Raw genomic sequence first — 17,667 nt, 5'->3', positions numbered from 1 at the left:
TTCTTAAAAAAAGGATAAAAAAAGAAGAAGGGATGATCCCATGAATTTTTTTTTTTCATTTTTTAGTTTAAGAATTTGATTTTTTTTTAAATAGATTTAAGAATTTACTTTATGTTTATATGATTTTTAAGTTTTTACTAATATTTTAATAATGTGACATGCCTCATCAGATATATATGTCGAATGTAGAGTTTTTATCAATCCTGAGATCAAAACGTACCATGAAATGAAGTAATAAAAACAGAAATGATAGTGTGCTGTTACATTTGCAACGTTCTAAATGACCGTTTATGTATTTTTATATTTTTTTATTTAACAATTAAAGAAGTAATTTTAATATATTAATATATTTTTATTTTTAAAAAATATTTAAATATATTAAAAAATATATAAAAACAAAAAAGATAAAAATGTCATTTTTGTGCTGGCGGCTCGCCAGCTGTCATTGCTAGCGATAGCCTACCACCACGCTGATAAAAGAGAGAACGAATATAAAAATGTTGCATGCAAGACTTGACCCTGAATTTAAGACAAGTCAATTGAAGAAGAGCCGCGAAGCTACGATCAATAGCATAGCATCGCCTCATGTTTTTAAACGTATCGTGCATGACATGCAAACCAAATTTCCAAGTATAAACTTAGCCAGAGTACAAATTATACATATTATACCGCCCGCGTAAACATCATAATAATTAATACAAATTTAATAGACCGTGTGACATGCCCACCAATGCAATTCATCCAAAGAATTTCCCAAGGCCCCCTTCCCCACCTATTATCAATACATTAATTTGATGTTACCGATAAAACGAACTGAGTCCACGAAACATAGGTTTGAACATGACTAATCCATCCAAGATTCCCAGCTAGCTCATGTGTCACATAAAAAATCAACAATTAATCTACTCAACAGCCACTATTCCGCTGCAGCCATAGAAGCCATGACATGTAAACCGGCTCATTAATACAGTTGAACCGAACCGGTTAGATTGAATCCGTGTGAATCCCTCCATTTCCCCCCAAGAGCCATCGAAGCCCCTGAAGCCCCACCGAGCCATCGAAGCCCTTAACCAAACAGAGCCATCGACGGAGGTCCCTCCCAAAACCAGATACGCTTCGATGTCGAAACCTACCGGCCAGTTTCCCTCCTAACGAAACTCACCGGCCCCCCAACCCCCCACCGAGCCATCGAAGCCCCCAACCAAACGGAGCCATCGACGGAGGTAAACCAGATGCGCTTCGACGTCGAAACCCACCGGCCAATTTCCCTCCCAAAAGCGAACGCCGTTCGGTGAATGCAAAGTGGTATGAAACGGTGAAACCCACAGGCCAGTCTCCCTCCCGAAACCCGTCGCCGTTCAGTGAAACCAAATGCTCTCAATGGATTTTTCCTACCGGCCAATCTCCCTCCCAAAACCTGTCGCCATTCGGTGAAACCAGATGCTCTCAAACGTGGAAACCCACCGGCCAATGTCCCTCCCGAAACCCCACGCCGTTCGGTGAAACCATATGGTCTGAAACTTTGAAACCTATCCCTGTTTTGGTCCCGAGACCCTACGCCGTTAGTCAAAACCAGATCCTCCATTTCAACAACCGAAACCTTCAGCACCTTGATGCTCTGCTACGTAGCCCCTTCCTATCACTCCCCGTTGAGAAAGGTAAATTTTTCCCCACGAAAGGTTCTAAATTGTTCTTCGTATTTTACAGATTGTGAAATTGGAGTAGGGATCTTCTTACAGATTGTGAAAGTGGAGTAGGTGCAAATTTTCCAGATTGCCTTGACTCATGGGTTTACATAAATATGGTTCTGTATTTTTCAATTTGGCTATGGTTCTGTATTTTACAGTATGGTTAACTGAAAAATCATGCTCCTTATTCCAATTATGGTGAATGTAAATGTATGTAAATTTATGATAATGTATTGATCAGTTGCTAAATTAGAAAATGTTTGATGATTGAGAATTGTCCATTTTGATGCTAATGTCTGGATTTAAAAGATATAAAATCTTGTTTAACAAATCATGTATTACTAGGTCAGTTTCAAACTTGAGGATTTTGTAGATGATATGGATTATTTACTTTCTCACAATTTGATGTTGAATGTCTTTAGTTGTTCTGAAGCACGCATGGCATCATCTCATTCATCATCTGTGGTTAATGATTCTCAAATTGAGTCACCAACTTGTTGGTGTGGTTTGAAAACTACATTAAATATGTCCCACATGAAGAAAAATCCTAGAAGGAGATTTTTTGCTTGCCCAAATTATAATACGGTAAACTTGTTATTTGTTAAATTTTCATAGTAAGTTTCTGATTGCAGTTGGTATTTTATCAATTTAATTGGGAGTTTGCACTGTGTGCAGGGAAATGTAATGTGTGAATTTTTTGTATGGGCGGATATACTTTATCTGCTAGAAGAGAATTTTCGTGCAAGAAAGAATAAGGCTTCGAAGATGTGGGATGATGTACTACATCGCGAGTATGACATTCGGAAAAGGGAAGATAAAGTGAGAAAGATAGTGAAGAATCTGAAAAAGGAAAAGCGGAAATTGTTGTTTTTGTACTGGGTTATGACATTTGTAATAGTGTTTGCTTGGTTTGGATAAATTCCATGTAAACATACTGTTGTATATGGATTAGATTAGGTGGTTTTTGAATGGTTGGCTTGTTAAAACCATGTTTTGATGAACAGCATGTACGTAATATGTTGCTAAGAGCAATTGTTTAGAATGGTAAAAAATATGATGAACGTTTGTAGGTATTTTTTCTAAAATTATTTTGGAATGTAAAGTGAGTTTACATTCAAATCTGAGTTTTTTTATTGCTGTTTTTTGGTTGGGCTGGCATACTTGAAAATATTTCCATTCTTCCAGTGACTCTAATTCGCATTCCCTATTGTAAATTACAAGTTTTGACCGAGCAATTATCTGTGGTTGAATTTGCTCATTTAATATGCCATAGATGCAGTCGGTTGCAAGACATTGCCGAGGGAACCCAAAAAAGATTCACAAAAACACCAAACGTATTTTATACAACACAGACATAAGAGAATAAGTATTTCCATTCTCTTACATCTGTCATAGGCCTTCGGCTTACTCATGCAAAAGCACCTTTGTCCTGTGTACAAGTTTTGAGTAAAAATTAAAGACATTGCCTTCTAACGTCCAAAGCAACATTGTGAGTATTAAAACAACATTGTGAGCAGTTAGGAATAATGGTGCATGTATTAAAACAACACTTTATTTCCTTGAAGTTTCTTTACATATCTTGTGGCAAATTTACATTGGCTTTCCTCTAATTATAAACCATACACAACTATTCTTGTCTTAACCCGAGCAACTCTTCTTGGAAATTCCAAAACCGTGAGGTACACTGGAAGTAACCCGAGCTCCTCCTATTCATGACAAATGCAATATGGAAATTTTAGAAGGATACAATTTAATATCAACCAAATTCCTCGAATTTAATATATTCATGACAAATGCAATATGGAAATTTTAGAAGGATACAATTTAATATCAACCAAATTCCTTGAATTTAATATATTCATGACAAATGCAATATAGAAATTTTAGAAGGATACAATTTAATATCAACCAAATTCCTCTAATTTAATATATTCATGACAAATGCAATATGGAAATTTTAGAATGATTAAATTTAGATATCAACCAAATCTGTAAGATTTAATATATTAATGACAAATGTAATATGGAAATTTTAGAATGATTAAATTTAGATATCAACCAAATTCCTCTAATTTAATATATTCATGACAAATGCAATATGGAAATTTTAGAATGATTAAATTTAGATATCAACCAAATCTGTAAGATTTAATATATTTATGACAAATGCAATATGGAAATTTTAGAATGATTAAATTTAGATATCAACCAAATCTGTAAGATTTAATATATTCATGACAATATGGAAATTTTAGAATGATTAAATTTAAATATCAACCAAATCTTTAAGATTTAATATATTCATGACAAATGCAATATGAAAATTTTACAAGGATTATATTTAGATATCAACCAAATCTAACACTTTAATATATTCATGACCCCCACCAATCTAACATGAATGTTTCTGAAACTAGAAAATCGTGAGGTACACTTGTAGAAGCTCAATCATTCAGCTTCTACTTTGAAAATGCATTTCCCATCTACCATGAAAAATTTAGAGATCAACCAAATGCAATGATCCAAGACATATTTTGTTTCTTGGTCATGACAGAAATGAAGGTTTAAATAAGAGCATTCTAGCCTCAAATGAAGAACCCTTACAGTCAAACTTTCCATTCTTGCTCTTCAAAAAACCAAGCCCCCACCAGCACATCCATATGAAGAACCCATGTGGCTTCAAAAAATACCGACAACACCCCCCCCCCCCAACAACCCTTCTAACCTCAAAATTCATCTCTAGGTGGCTTTCCTCTAATTTTATCCCAGCCCATCACGTCCGAGTTACAAGTCTGAAAGAAATAATCAATAATTAAAACACTAACAGAAGCACGTTTTTTTATTTAACAAACATCAAATGGTATCATAAGCTAAATCATGGTATTGATTTATTAAAAAGACAGTTGACCTCATTTTGTGGAGTTGATTGTGACAGAATGGCATTTTCTATCGAAACAGCACCAACATCAAATGTGTGTTGTACCAATCCGGGGTTCTCGCCCCATTCTGTTGCATCTACCAAAATTTTCCTGCAAGTCTAAGTTCCAAAACAAGAACACACATATATTAGAATCATAAAGGTAACTATTGAAATTCAGACTTTGTTCAAGGAATTATTACCGGTTTTTTTCTCTTTGTTGCAATCTTTTCTACAAGTGGAACCTTCCTCTTACTTGGGGGTCTCCCTTTTCTCCAGACCACGTTAGGGCTTAATATCTTCTTCTTCCCTTTCCCCAAGTCCACATTTGGTTGCGCAATCGTTTGTCCGCACTCCGGCTCTGGTGTTGAACTTTCACATTTTGAGTCAAACTCATCAACAACATGCAAGAATGCACTAACTTGTGCATTATTTGAGGAAATTTTGGTTGCTAATTTTGAACACCTCTTGACTACAAGCTCATAATTCCGTTTGTCAGACTTGTCTCGTTGGTCATCGTAACTAGTTATGAGTAATGTGTATCTCCTCTTTAAGTCTTTTCTCCAACGATCCAAGACATATACTGATGGTAGCACGTTTATTTTCTTCAGCTGACAAACTCTAAGGGCATGTCTACATAAAATCCCCCTCGTCTCAAACAATGCACATGTGCATTTTACCTCCACCTCGTCCTCGTTAAAGAAAATTGAGAAATTGATTGTTTTGATGTGGTCTTCAGTAGAGATTTCATCCAACACATCATATTTTAGAATGCACACTTGTGTGCTTACCAAGGAACAGTTATAACACATTAGGCCAAGCAACTCTTTTTGAATTTCTTTAAACTTTTCATTTGTATAAAACTTTCGGAACTGTTTCTTAATGTTAAAGTGAGACACGCAATGAATTGTTTGGTTGATTGAATTGAAGTCAGCAGTGGTCTCTACCTCGACCTTCTTTCTAAGAGCATTATCAAATTGGTCGACTAATTCCTTTAATGTGGTTCCAGAATGGACATACCTGTCCAAAAATGCATTCATGCTCTCCGACCTTTGAGTGGTACTCATACCAGCCCAAAATATAGTTTTCATGTAAGCTGGAACCCAAAAATGCCTTTCCTCGTATAAGGTCTAAAGCCAATTATTGTCGAGCAAATCATACTTCGCAAGTAGTTGACCCCAACTCTAATCAAATTCTGTTCCGGTCTGTGAGTCATATACTGCAGTCTAAATGTCAGTCTTCAACCTCACATTGAAGCATGGGTGAGATCCTAACTTCTCTGGAAGTTTCTGCATTATATGTCATAGACAATACCTATGACGAGTTTCGGGGAATACAATGGCAATAGCACTCTTTATTGCCCGATCTTGGTCGGTTATGATGGCTTTGGGCGCCCGACCATTCATGCAATCCAACCACATTTTAAAGAACCACACAAAAGTATGTGTGTCCTCATTTGAAATCAATCCCGCCCCTAATAATATAGACTACCCATGATGATTAACACCAACAAACGGTGCAAAAGGCATTCCGTACCTATTTGTTAGGTAGGTTGTATCGAAAGTTACAACATCTCCAAAATATTCATAGGCCGCTCTACTCCGAGCATCAGCCCAAAAAACATTTCGTAACCTACCATCATCCACGTCCATGTTAGATACGAAACCATCATTTTGATCTCTCATTTTTTGAAAATACTGATTAAGGGCTTCGCCACTGCCTTTACCCAACCTCAAATGTCTAGTTTTGTCAATGAAATTCCGACACTCTTTCTCTTAAAAAGTTAGGTTCTCAAAACCCCCCGCATCAACGATAAGAGAATAATAATTTTTGTTCATTCTTATACCGGCTCGATCATTCAGGTCCAGGATCCTCTGACTGTATTTATCTAGAAACTTGTGTGATTGCAAAAGTCTTGTCTTCTTGAGGCTCACAGTTATATGGTTGTGCACATTTTCAATAGTTGTGAAAACCCACTTGTCATTCTTGCTCAACGTCACATTTACTCTCGCTTTACAATCCGTTCTGGTTGTTGGCCGTGGCTTCGAGATATTACTATTCTTAGGTTGGTACTTTTCGCCACGGGCACAACCAACAGTGACATACATGGACCGCCCGTCATCATCTTTTCTAGTTCTCTGTGTTCGTACACCAAAACCCTCTACCTTCGCATATTGCTTATAGTAGGAAGTCAGCTCTTTCAGACTATCAAATTCCATCCCAGATCTTGGCGGTTCAACTCTACCCTCATCATCTTGGACAATAGTGGTACCCTCTAAATTTTCATTTAAATCGAAACCCATTTCTACATTTATTTACGCAAGGATGGATTAGTAGAAAAACAATATTTCTCTAACATATAGTTAAAAAAGTAGGTTGATATAAAATACCATCGACGTCAAGAAAATGTGCATCAGTCATCAGTGATGTACTGCCCACATTTTGTTCAAATTCTACAACAGCTGCCACAGTTGACGATAGGGGTGCCTCTTGTCTCAGGTCCTCCGGATTACTCGGCGAGTAGGGCATATAATGTGGCAACTAATCAAACATTACATGTATGTTGTTAGGCAAATTAGAATGACTCTAAACAAATGCTATGATTGTTAATTTCTGAAAATTAAAAATTCATGACAAATTTTCATACCTCTAGTGAAGCATGAAATGGGCGATCGTCTACTAGATTACTTGTCAGAAGGTATGACATATTTACATCAAAAGAACGCTACCATATGAAATTTTGAAATAATCATGAGCTTGCCACATCAATTATTAAAAAATTAAAGACATCAAAAACTATACTTACTTGGTAGACGATCGGATTGCTATAAACAATATCTGAATGCGTCATTAATGAATGCGAAGTCGATGTCGAGCAACTATGTGGCATTCCATCTTCGTTTTCTCCCATCACACTAAGACTACGAATGTCTTCCGAGACTTTATAGACGATGAACATGACGACAAAAGAATAAAAAGGAAGACTAAATCCCTCCATACGTAATGCATATTATGAAAAGATAAGCACTTTGATAAGAAATGATCATATGTTAATTTCTCAACTGATCGATTGTGTTTGAAGAAGTAGATTCGCAAAATGCATTTCTCGATTTCTCTTGGAACTTCAGGAGGCATTTAATGATGACCAAGGATGGTGCATGACTTTGATAGAGACTATTATGATACAAAGATATGGTTACCCAACCTCAAATATAAAAACTAGAATGTAGAAAGTTCTTATGGGGCAATAAGCAAACAAATGGAAGTCCCAAGCTTGCAAGAGGAATGAAATAAAGGCAATAGTGACGATTAAGATTAAAATTGAACCATCTGATTTAGTAAATAAATGATGTATATTGAACGAAACTGGGTTATTATTTTTTTTTAATTTTTAATTTTTATATTTTTAACCAAACCAAGCTGAACATTTGTAATACGTCTGGCATAACTAAGGAGTTCAGACTTCTAAGCCTAACTGATCTCCACCCTCACAATAATTTTTACAGATTTTTACAGCCAATGTTGCTAAAGATTTTGGTGGAAGTAATTCGCGTTGGTCGGTTATATTTTGTTGTATCAACACACTCATACTCTTAGATTTTGCTGTACCAATCAAAAATAAAACCCCAGCTATAACACTTTTACCTAAAAAAAATAACAATACATATACTAAGCAGCACAGATTTTTTTCGACTCAAACAGAACATTTCCAGAATAAAAGCAGAGGAGAAGTGCACACGACGAAACCAGATGAGTTTCTTCCACGTATTCTAACAAAGATGAAATTTTTTTCCTCCATGCCCTACCCTAACCCCCATTACCCATCTCAGAAAATACAAACCATCTCATCTCGATGTACACATGAATAACATAATAGTGTAAACTTGAGATGGAAAATTTTTTACCAACGAAGCTCAGCAAACCATGGCAGAAACAGAGTTGTTGGGGGCAGTTCTTGCTGGTTTCGTGCGTTCAATCAAGTCGCCGAAAGTTGCAACAGGTTTCTGACGTACGACTGTTTGGAGCTACCGTCGAACATGGAGACACCGTCGCGAGGTGGCCCTGGGAAGAGGAACCCCGACGCGGGTGAGTGACGACGTGGGTTTATGCGAGTTTCAGATCGCGCTTACCCACTCTGAAATTTGTTTACTGGGTTGTGCGTCGGAGTTGGGCTGACGGAGCAGTGCCCCTCGGTGGCGCTGACGAGATACTCGATGTCGCCGGGAGCCTCTGGGTAGAGGAAGTGCACGCCGGTTGCTGTCGAGGGAGGAGGGACTTCACGTGATGATTTTGAATGGGGATAAAATCAGAAACGGATTTTCAAATGAATCAAAATGCACGTTTTGCTTAAGAAGTAAATATATATATATATATATAAAACAGACCGCCACGTAGTGAGGGCAAAGTGAGCACCGCGTCCTCCCCCCCTCCCTCGGCGCGGATTCCGATGCTATATTGGTTTTATCTGCCAGTTATATACTTTCAGATTAGATTGAGTCACTGAAGAAGAGTCACTTTATACAGTACTTGAGGCTTTTCTTTTAAGCATGCAAAAGATTGGTTTCATCTCTAATTTGTAGAAGATGAAATATGTATCCAAACAACGCTGAAAGATATCATCATTAAAAAATAACTATTAAAAAAGATTTGTGCGTGTTGAGTAGTGTTAAAAATTCGAAAAGAGAGGAAAAAAAAATGATCTTTTAACTAATTAAAATATCTGGAAATGGTCTGTCTTGAGATAAGTGCAATGATTTTGTAAAACCGAAAAAGAGCCCACAGATGGCAAGTTGAGCAGAACTCCATCAGAGCTTTGTCATCAGTTCAAACCCGTGGCTTCTTTTCCTATATAAACCCATGCCGCGAATCACTTTTTGTTCAGAGCTTGCCTTTTGACATCTACTTTGAAAACCCATCACCAGAGATGGGATTTCGTTTCCGGGCCTTGTGCTTTGTGTTTCTTCTTGAAGTTCTGCTTCTGCTCCTGGAGCAGGCAAGAGCAGCAGGGCAATTCTACAATGTGAGCAGTTTTAGTGGGCGAAAGCTAGTGAGTGGGTGCAATCTGTTCCAAGGAAAATGGGTGTTCGATGCTTCTTATCCTCTTTATGATTCTTCGAGCTGCCCCTTCATAGACGCAGAGTTCGATTGCCAAAAGTATGGCAGACCTGATAAGCAGTACCTCAAGTACGCTTGGAAGCCTGACTCCTGTGACGTTCCCAGGTGATCTCCCAACTCGCTACCTAGCTTGCCCATTTCAGGTTCAAAGAATCTGTTTGTTTTTTGGTGCTCCAAAAAGCAGCCTTTGGTTTACAAAATTCAAATTTTTTGAGCGTTGCACATACCACAGGTCCATTTACTTGCAGAAAAGTTGTTGGGAACATATTCTGGAAATTTCTGTCTGCGAATCTCCATTTCATTGCTATGTTTATGCTTGACGCCCAGCCTTCAAATCATATTGTAGTTTTATTTTTAGCGGGTATTTGTTTTGGGGCCTTTTTCTGGACATAAGAGCAGGCTCTTTCCCTCTATTTCCAAAGCATTTTGATTCTGTATTCTTATTTTGTCTGTAGGTTTGATGGAATGGAATTTCTAAGGACGTGGAGAGGGAAGAAGATAATGTTTGTGGGCGACTCGCTGAGTCTGAACATGTGGGAATCGTTGTCATGTATGATTCACGCGTCGGTGCCTAACACCAAAACCAGCTTTGTGAGGAAAGGCACAGTTTCCTCCGCTAGCTTCCAGGTAAGATCAATTTCAACTTGTTTTGTTTTGTGTGTCTGTTTGTTTCAAAATCAAGTCACTTCTGTTCATTGCTTTTTAAAAAACAAAAAACAATATTGGTCGTTGAATGATTGCATGTTTGTCTGCTTTTTTACCATTTTATTTCTTCCGTTCTCCTAAGCCATTTACCAAATGGCTTGTCTCGGGACTCAAAAGTTTTTTCATTTTTAATATGACAGTCCAGTAGGAGTTTGCGGTGTGTATCTGCTTCCGGGAAGATGATATTTTACATCCCATTTAATTAAAATCCTTTTTCATTTTTTATTTGACAATAATATTTAAATTTTCATTAAAGAAAATAAAAAAATCTAGCTTCTTCTTCATTCCGTTAAAAAAAAAAAAAAGTAGATGCAGGGAGCGTAATTCGCGAACCCATACTGAATTATAGCTAGGATGCAGTACCATATTTGAATAGGCTAATGGGGGACAGTCGAATATTCTTTTTGTAGGCGTTGTAGAGTGTAGACAATTGAAGATGTCATGAATTGAAACACAAGGAACCGATCGGATGCCTCATCCTTCATTCAATTGAAACACAAGGAACCAATTGAAAGATGATACGAGTAAGAGGGAGAAATAGAGCTGTAAAAGTCCCCCCAAGTGTTTATATGATAGATAATAATGGGTAAGTTAAAAAGAGAAAAAGATATTTAAAACTATAAATTATGTTATTGTCGCATAATTATTTTTAAAAAAATAAATAAAATATAAAATTCACATAAAAAAATTAAATTTCACTCTTTTTTTTTAAATGATTTCATGACATTTATTTTTAAAAAAGACTGCAAAAGTTTCGTATAATATTTTTAAAACTGCAGTAACTTGTACCGTTTTTCGCATGCTCGTTAAATCAAAATGGTTAGTCAATATTATAATTAGAACTGTCAGATAAAATCAGGTATCCTGAGGTTTCATTCAGGATGTTTTTATACATAATAATAGAAAAAAGTTTTGCTTTGCGGCTGTTTTCTTCCAATTGTGACATGAGAAGAGATTACTCACGTGTATTTTATTTTGATTTTCCGAAATCGGGTTACTTAATTCCTGATAATTTGTTCAAGTAAAGGGTTGAGAATCTTACAAAGTAGTCATTTCGAGCAATGATACATATATAATTATTTTTTAAATGAATATATTTATGTAAAACAATATATTTTTATAAAATATTTTATAAAAATATCCATTATTTATTAAAAAAAGAAGAAGTAATACCTGTTATCAGTTTTCCTTTCCAAATTACAAATAAATAATTACAAAGAATATAGACAAGGAGGGAATTTTTGTCTTATTTAGTGAAGTCATATATAGGAGGTTGAATCGAGGCATTAGTAACTCGACAGGCTGTGGAGAGGGACCAGACAAACCGTGAGTGTATGCCGGCGGTCCTCTTCATGATCTATCATTATCTTAATGAGCTCACGATCTCTCTCGTACGGCAATGCATATGTTACATCATCTACTAATTAGAGACGTAACTACTAACCACTCATAATAGCTTTACTTAAAATTACACCCATTTGATTTTCCTGCTTTTTGTACATATGAAAAAGAAAAAAAAAAAGTATGTTCCCAAAGTATTAAAATGGAGGGTGGAAATTGAATGAAGGGCGAAATTATATGCGTGCAGGACTACGGTGTTACTTTGCTTCTCTACCGTACACCATACCTTGTAGATTTGGTGAAGGAAAACGTTGGCCGCGTGCTGAAGCTAGACTCGATCCAGGGTGGAAATGCCTGGAAAGGGATGGACATGCTGATCTTCAACACGTGGCACTGGTGGACCCACACTGGAAAATCACAACCGTATGCATATTTCAATCTCTCATATTACACATTTTTTTTAATGCATCTGCTGCTAATTTACATTATATACAGTTGGGATTACATGGGAGAGGGGACAAAGCTGTACAAAGATATGGACCGTCTGACAGCATTTTATAAGGGGCTCAACACATGGGCCAACTGGGTCAACCTCAATGTTGATCCTACCAAAACCAAGGTCTTCTTTCAGGGCATCTCTCCCACCCATTATCAGTAAGTGAAACTCCTCCAAAGCTTCAGTTGCCCCAAAACCTAAGATATGCTAATAGGTTCAAAAGAACCAAGAAAGGAAAAGGTTCTTGTAATCCGTGAGAGTTGAATCAGTGAGGTTCTTATCGCCAAGGGGGAAAAAATGCAAGTGTAAATGAATTCATAAAAGCAACAAAGCTATCTTGCTTCAAATTTCAATGCAAGACATATCAATAAGAACTAAGATTTTGGTTGTGTTGCTAAACCAGGGGCAAGGATTGGAATAGTCCTAAAAAGAATTGCGGAGGTGAAGGTGAACCTCTATCTGGGTCAACCTATCCGGCAGGTACACCTCCAGCTACTGCTGTGGTCAACAACGTGTTAAGTAGGATTAAGAAACCAGTTTACTTGCTTGACATAACGACGCTGTCGCAGCTGAGAAAAGATGCACATCCTTCCTCCTATAGTGGTCAGCATTCAGGCACGGACTGCAGCCATTGGTGCCTTCCTGGACTGCCCGATACTTGGAACCAGCTCCTATTCGCAGCTCTAATTATGTGAAGGCTAACATACCAAAAAAATTATAGTTATTTTCAAATCATTGTTTGGTAAATGCTTGGGGGGGGTCAGAATAAGATGGAAAGATCAATTGTAAAGTAATTGATTGTCTTAACTACATATATCTCTCTTTTCTACCTTAGTAACCTCATATGTACTTCAAATATTTATTCATGCAGGTTTAGAGCTATCCGAATTGTGAACTTTTGAATTTGCTGACATAGCTAGCATGCTACTCCCCAAAGTTCATATTTTACTCTAGCACTCAATCTCTAGCAATCTTGTAGTTTTTCACGGTCCCCAAGATGCCAAGCCTAACAAGGATGGAATTCACAAGCAACGACCCTTTGAGTAATTAGAGTTACAAATTACTTCACCGGGGCCAATAATCTTATTGTGACGTGGAATTTGAATACTTCGATCTGAAAAACCATGTATAAACCAGGTTGGCAGGACAGCTGGCCACTTCAACTTGCAGCAGTTGATTTATCACATTCGAATTTTAACATTCACAGATTCTTACTTGGTCGGCGCCTATCTAGTGACAGGCGAAATAACTTTCACTTTTAGGAATTTCATCCCATTTGTTTGATTAAAGGATGGAGCATAATTTTTCTGCATAAATTGCAGAACTACATAGGAGGATACTACTACGCTGAATCTTCTAGGAATTCAAATTGTAATCTTCATTGTAATCACACCCACACCAAAGAATCATAGAAGCATTCAAGCATAGAAGGTTGGGAGATAAATTATAATAATAAAAGGAATACTTGATATGAAGGATAAATAAACAAGATCAGAGTGCATAAAGAGGGATTTAATTATGACATAGAAGGATAAATTTTGGTGGATTCATGACACTGACAAAATGGGAATTCATTTATTTGAACGTTTGTTTGTTATGCATTACGCAAAGACACAAAGTCCATTCATTGGGATTAACAAAAAGATATTGCACAACACAATGGGTAATGAAAAGTGAGAGCTGACCTTCGAACAATTGGAGGACAGAACAGAGGAAACAAGAAACTAGTAGCCAACATATACTGCAGCATTCACTATGTAGCAGTCATCATTCTTGTCTCCCATTTCTTCCACAAGAACGCCACTTGAGCAAATAAGTCCACCATCCACAACTTCAACCTTGACAATTTTCCCACTGCAATATTTATATACATACAATAAGAAATTGGAAAAGAGAATATTTATTCAAAATGCTATTTTGTATAATATGCCAATGTCATTGGACTGTAAACAAGAAAACTGTGTTATTTATCAATTACTAGGAATTGTGCCGCAGAAATGATAATATCTCTAGTACCCTACTTTCGCATTTGCTATAGTATGTGGATGTTAGGCAAACTATTGCTACCTATGCAATTTGTCTACCTCTTGCTAGTGATCATTAATGGCTAAATATTATAAAGTGTGCAAAAAGATTTGGACTGAGGTGGGACTTTGTGACCCAGATTAATGGTACAACAAGTCATTGACTTCAGCTTGAAAGCGGGACAGCATCTTTCTGCTGGCATATACTCCATCGCATATATAATTACATTTACATCACTGTTTGGACTTCTATTTTGTAAAAACCATTGGGTTCCTCTTAACTGAAGCATTTCATCATATTTCTTTTGTTCGAATTACAAAGAATACCCTAAATAGGTATAAACACATAAACTGAGATTAGGACAAGCATTTTTCAAGGAGAGGTGGCATAAACCGATGGTAGGCATAAAAGGAAGGAAAACAACAGAAAATTTGCAGCGTCTGGAAGTAATATATTGATGGCAGACAGGCTTTTCTTTTGCATTCTAACCCTCGTTTGTTTTCACAACCATTCTCATCTCATCATTACAACTTTCTCAAATTCTTATATAAAATAAAATAAACAATCCAACTTTTTCAAATTTTAAAATAAAAATAAAATTAAAAAGATATATTCTAATAATATTATATTTAACTTTCAAATTTTATTTCAATTCATCTCATCTTATCTCATTTGTGAAAACAAACGAGTCTACTCCAAGCATCCTCAGAAATCAAGCAAAAAGGCCCTACTTTCAAAGAGAGGAAGAGTTCTATACATTCGCCCAAGATACAATCACAAAGAATAAGGAGAAGATACTCACTAAGGAAAAACGGACTTGACCCTCTCAATATCCAAGGACTCCTGGAGAGAATGAGGGACTCCCAGCTTGATCTGTAGTTTCATCTGATCGGATGCAACACCTGGTATGGACCCTGCAAAAATGTCATCTCAGCAAAAGGAGACAATTTCCGCAATGAAATTTTTTAACCTAAATAAACAAAGACGTAAAAAAAAAGTTCCCATATTCAACAGAACCAGAAGACGCCATTTTCTCACAAATACCAAACAATTGTTCTTTCTTGGTCTTCCTTTAAGGGATATATATCAGAAATATATTAGTATGGCATATATCAACTTCTAGAATGGAACCCAGCCACCCATGTATTCTCACATTCGCACACTCCCTATGATTTTAAGTTACATAACTCTATATGCTTTCCCATTTCAAGCCACCCAAGTATGCCAGACCATCCCACCAAGATACAATATACATAGAGAGGCAACTAGTTAATAATAGAACAAGGGCTGACAGCGATAGAATTGTGAGCATAAGAATTAGAATCCCAATTGAGCATTATGCCCACTACATTTAATGGTAATTCAACACCCAAATCTATCAAGAAGTAGCTTAGTTCCCATCACATGAGAACCTAGAATCTGCCCAATCCCACGCCATATCGATAAAATACGCGAACACAACCCCAAGAAGGAATACCTCTTCGGAAGGCCGGAATCGAGTTGGAAGAGATGGCATCCCTGCATGCCCGCATAGCCGCAGCCGTAATGTCTTGCCTGTTGCATACAAAAATCATCTTATTACCTATTTTCTTCCTAATATGCAACAATCTGGCAATCGAATATGAAAATTTTTCAGGTGTGCGCGCGCGTGTGCGCGCGTGTAGCAGAGTAAGGAAAAGAGAGTTAGGTGGCACGGAGTAGGCACCCATGTTGATCGTAACCAACGCCCATCTCCACAAACAGAAGCTTCATCGGTGGGGATGAGCCGCTTTTTGTGGTACTTTGCTGAGCCTCCATTGCTGCCGAAGTCGCTTTAGTTTGAGGTGAGACTCGCGAAGGTTGGAGTTGGAGAGAAGACGGATTAGTGAGACAGAGAAGAGGGGAATTATTGCTAACGCAATTATTGCAGAGAGACCGAATCTCGGAGGTATAGGAACGAAACGGGAGATTCAAGAGTAAGCAGAAAGTCATCTCCTTTTGCCAAAACTGGCAATTGCCGGCGGCCGAATAGGTGAAATCGATTGATTACTTCGCCGTAAGGCCTACAAGGAACAGCCCAATTAGCAATTACATCCTAATAACTGTCTTAATTTATCAACTCCAAAGGTTAATTAAATTTCATGAAAAATCATTCGACGGTAAATATTATCAAATCCACGTATTTTTATTTATTTTTTAAAAATTAAATTGACAGATAATGGTATTAACCAAGGTAAATACCCTATTTTGATTATTAAAATAAGGAAAAATTCTATTTATAAGTCGATGAAGATAACACTCTTATTAAATTGTTTATATGATATAATTTAGGTTAAAAAATAAATTTTAAGATTTAAATTTTATAAATAAAATCTTATCAATTTAAATAATGTTGATAGTGCGATCTATATACCGATTTGAAAATGTAACAACTCTTTAACAAAGGGCATGGTTTTGGGCGCTGGTTTTGCTAAAATTTTTGTTAGGTTGTTCAAAACAATCAAGGCTTTAAATTGAACCGGGAATATACACAATAGAAGTAGGTAATATAGAACCAAAAAGTACATTTACCAAATAACATGGAGGGCTAACTTTTATGATGGCTATCGGGTAGATCATAGAATTATCGGACCATCAATTAGGCCGGTCATCAACTAGCCCACCATTAATAGCACAATAAGCCCGGCCCAGGAGTTTTATTTGCCAAATTAAGAAATTTAAAACCAATAAAAAAAATTACAAAAATCACAACTCCATGATATTGACCAAGAAGAACTTTTTGAAAAATAATTTACACTTAATATTTTTTACAACACTTTACACAATTATGTTGAAAAGGGAATTTACCTCCTTGCTTGGGCCGTGTGGGGTTTGGTGCCCCCCTAGGGCCAAACCGGCCAGTAGATGGCCTAATGCAAAACCAATAAAGGGAAGAGGATTGAGTAAGGCCTGAGGAGGCCATTCAAATATGCTGATTGGTCACGTCATTTAGGTTGAACCTAATGTTTCAAATTTTATGTAATTATATATTTATATATAAATTTTGATGATAATAAATGAATTTAAAAAATAAAAGAATTTCAAATTTAAGTTATCTATACAATAGAGTCAAGCATATCAAAAAAACAAGCATGAGCAAGAAGGGAATAAGTTCACATTAAAGTCATAGAATAATATTGTAAATCCTTTTTAAATTTGAAATTAGGATTAAGGCTCAAAATTAATATTTTATCATAAAACATTAAAATACATTTTCTACATGTGCATGAATATTTTGAAAATTAAATTTGAAAATTTTGAAAGATGATTAATTGTCATCTTTTACATGTGCATGTCTTGATTAAAATGTTGAACTTTGAAAATATTAAATATGATTGATTGTCATCTTTCACATGTGCATG

The 17,667-nt window shown here is 36.5% G+C and overlaps 4 protein-coding genes across 5 annotated transcripts; 2 read left to right on the top strand and 2 right to left on the bottom strand.

The window, feature by feature from the left end:
* The first annotated feature begins 867 nt into the window (after nucleotides 1-867).
* LOC122277491 lies at nucleotides 868-2,785 on the top strand. 2 transcript variants are annotated; one of them, XR_006229020.1, is made up of 2 exons: nucleotides 868-1,658; nucleotides 2,364-2,785. XR_006229020.1 is itself a non-coding variant. In XM_043087479.1 (2 exons), the coding sequence occupies exons 1-2, from the start codon at nucleotides 2,067-2,069 to the stop codon at nucleotides 2,604-2,606; spliced, it is 450 nt and encodes a 149-aa protein (XP_042943413.1). In that variant the 5' UTR covers nucleotides 1,755-2,066; the 3' UTR covers nucleotides 2,607-2,777. The 2 variants fall into 2 exon arrangements, 1 of the variants encoding a protein (XP_042943413.1); XM_043087479.1 differs by lacking the exon at nucleotides 868-1,658 and adding an exon at nucleotides 1,755-2,273 and having other exon boundaries at nucleotides 2,364-2,777.
* Nucleotides 2,786-4,414: 1,629 nt separating this feature from the next.
* On the bottom strand, nucleotides 4,415-5,645 carry LOC122276026 (protein FAR1-RELATED SEQUENCE 1-like). Its single transcript, XM_043085437.1, has 3 exons — nucleotides 4,809-5,645; nucleotides 4,597-4,725; nucleotides 4,415-4,480 (listed from the first exon to the last, which is right to left on the bottom strand). The coding sequence occupies exons 1-3, from the start codon at nucleotides 5,643-5,645 to the stop codon at nucleotides 4,415-4,417; spliced, it is 1,032 nt and encodes a 343-aa protein (XP_042941371.1).
* A 3,732-nt stretch (nucleotides 5,646-9,377) lies between these two features.
* Nucleotides 9,378-13,173, top strand: LOC122276337 (protein trichome birefringence-like 38). The gene is made up of 5 exons (XM_043085974.1): nucleotides 9,378-9,825; nucleotides 10,176-10,347; nucleotides 12,014-12,189; nucleotides 12,262-12,420; nucleotides 12,666-13,173. The coding sequence occupies exons 1-5, from the start codon at nucleotides 9,530-9,532 to the stop codon at nucleotides 12,955-12,957; spliced, it is 1,095 nt and encodes a 364-aa protein (XP_042941908.1). The 5' UTR covers nucleotides 9,378-9,529; the 3' UTR covers nucleotides 12,958-13,173.
* Nucleotides 13,174-13,818: 645 nt separating this feature from the next.
* LOC122276338 lies at nucleotides 13,819-16,359 on the bottom strand. The gene is made up of 4 exons (XM_043085975.1): nucleotides 15,993-16,359; nucleotides 15,765-15,841; nucleotides 15,090-15,201; nucleotides 13,819-14,116 (listed from the first exon to the last, which is right to left on the bottom strand). The coding sequence occupies exons 1-4, from the start codon at nucleotides 16,256-16,258 to the stop codon at nucleotides 13,987-13,989; spliced, it is 585 nt and encodes a 194-aa protein (XP_042941909.1). The 5' UTR covers nucleotides 16,259-16,359; the 3' UTR covers nucleotides 13,819-13,986.
* Between the last annotated feature and the right edge of the window lie 1,308 nt (nucleotides 16,360-17,667).

Source organism: Carya illinoinensis, chromosome 9, assembly GCF_018687715.1.
Source record: "Carya illinoinensis cultivar Pawnee chromosome 9, C.illinoinensisPawnee_v1, whole genome shotgun sequence".
Lineage (NCBI taxonomy): Eukaryota > Viridiplantae > Streptophyta > Magnoliopsida > Fagales > Juglandaceae > Carya > Carya illinoinensis.
Note: the sequence above shows the minus strand (reverse complement) of the source record. Positions and strands in the feature narration are given on the sequence as shown.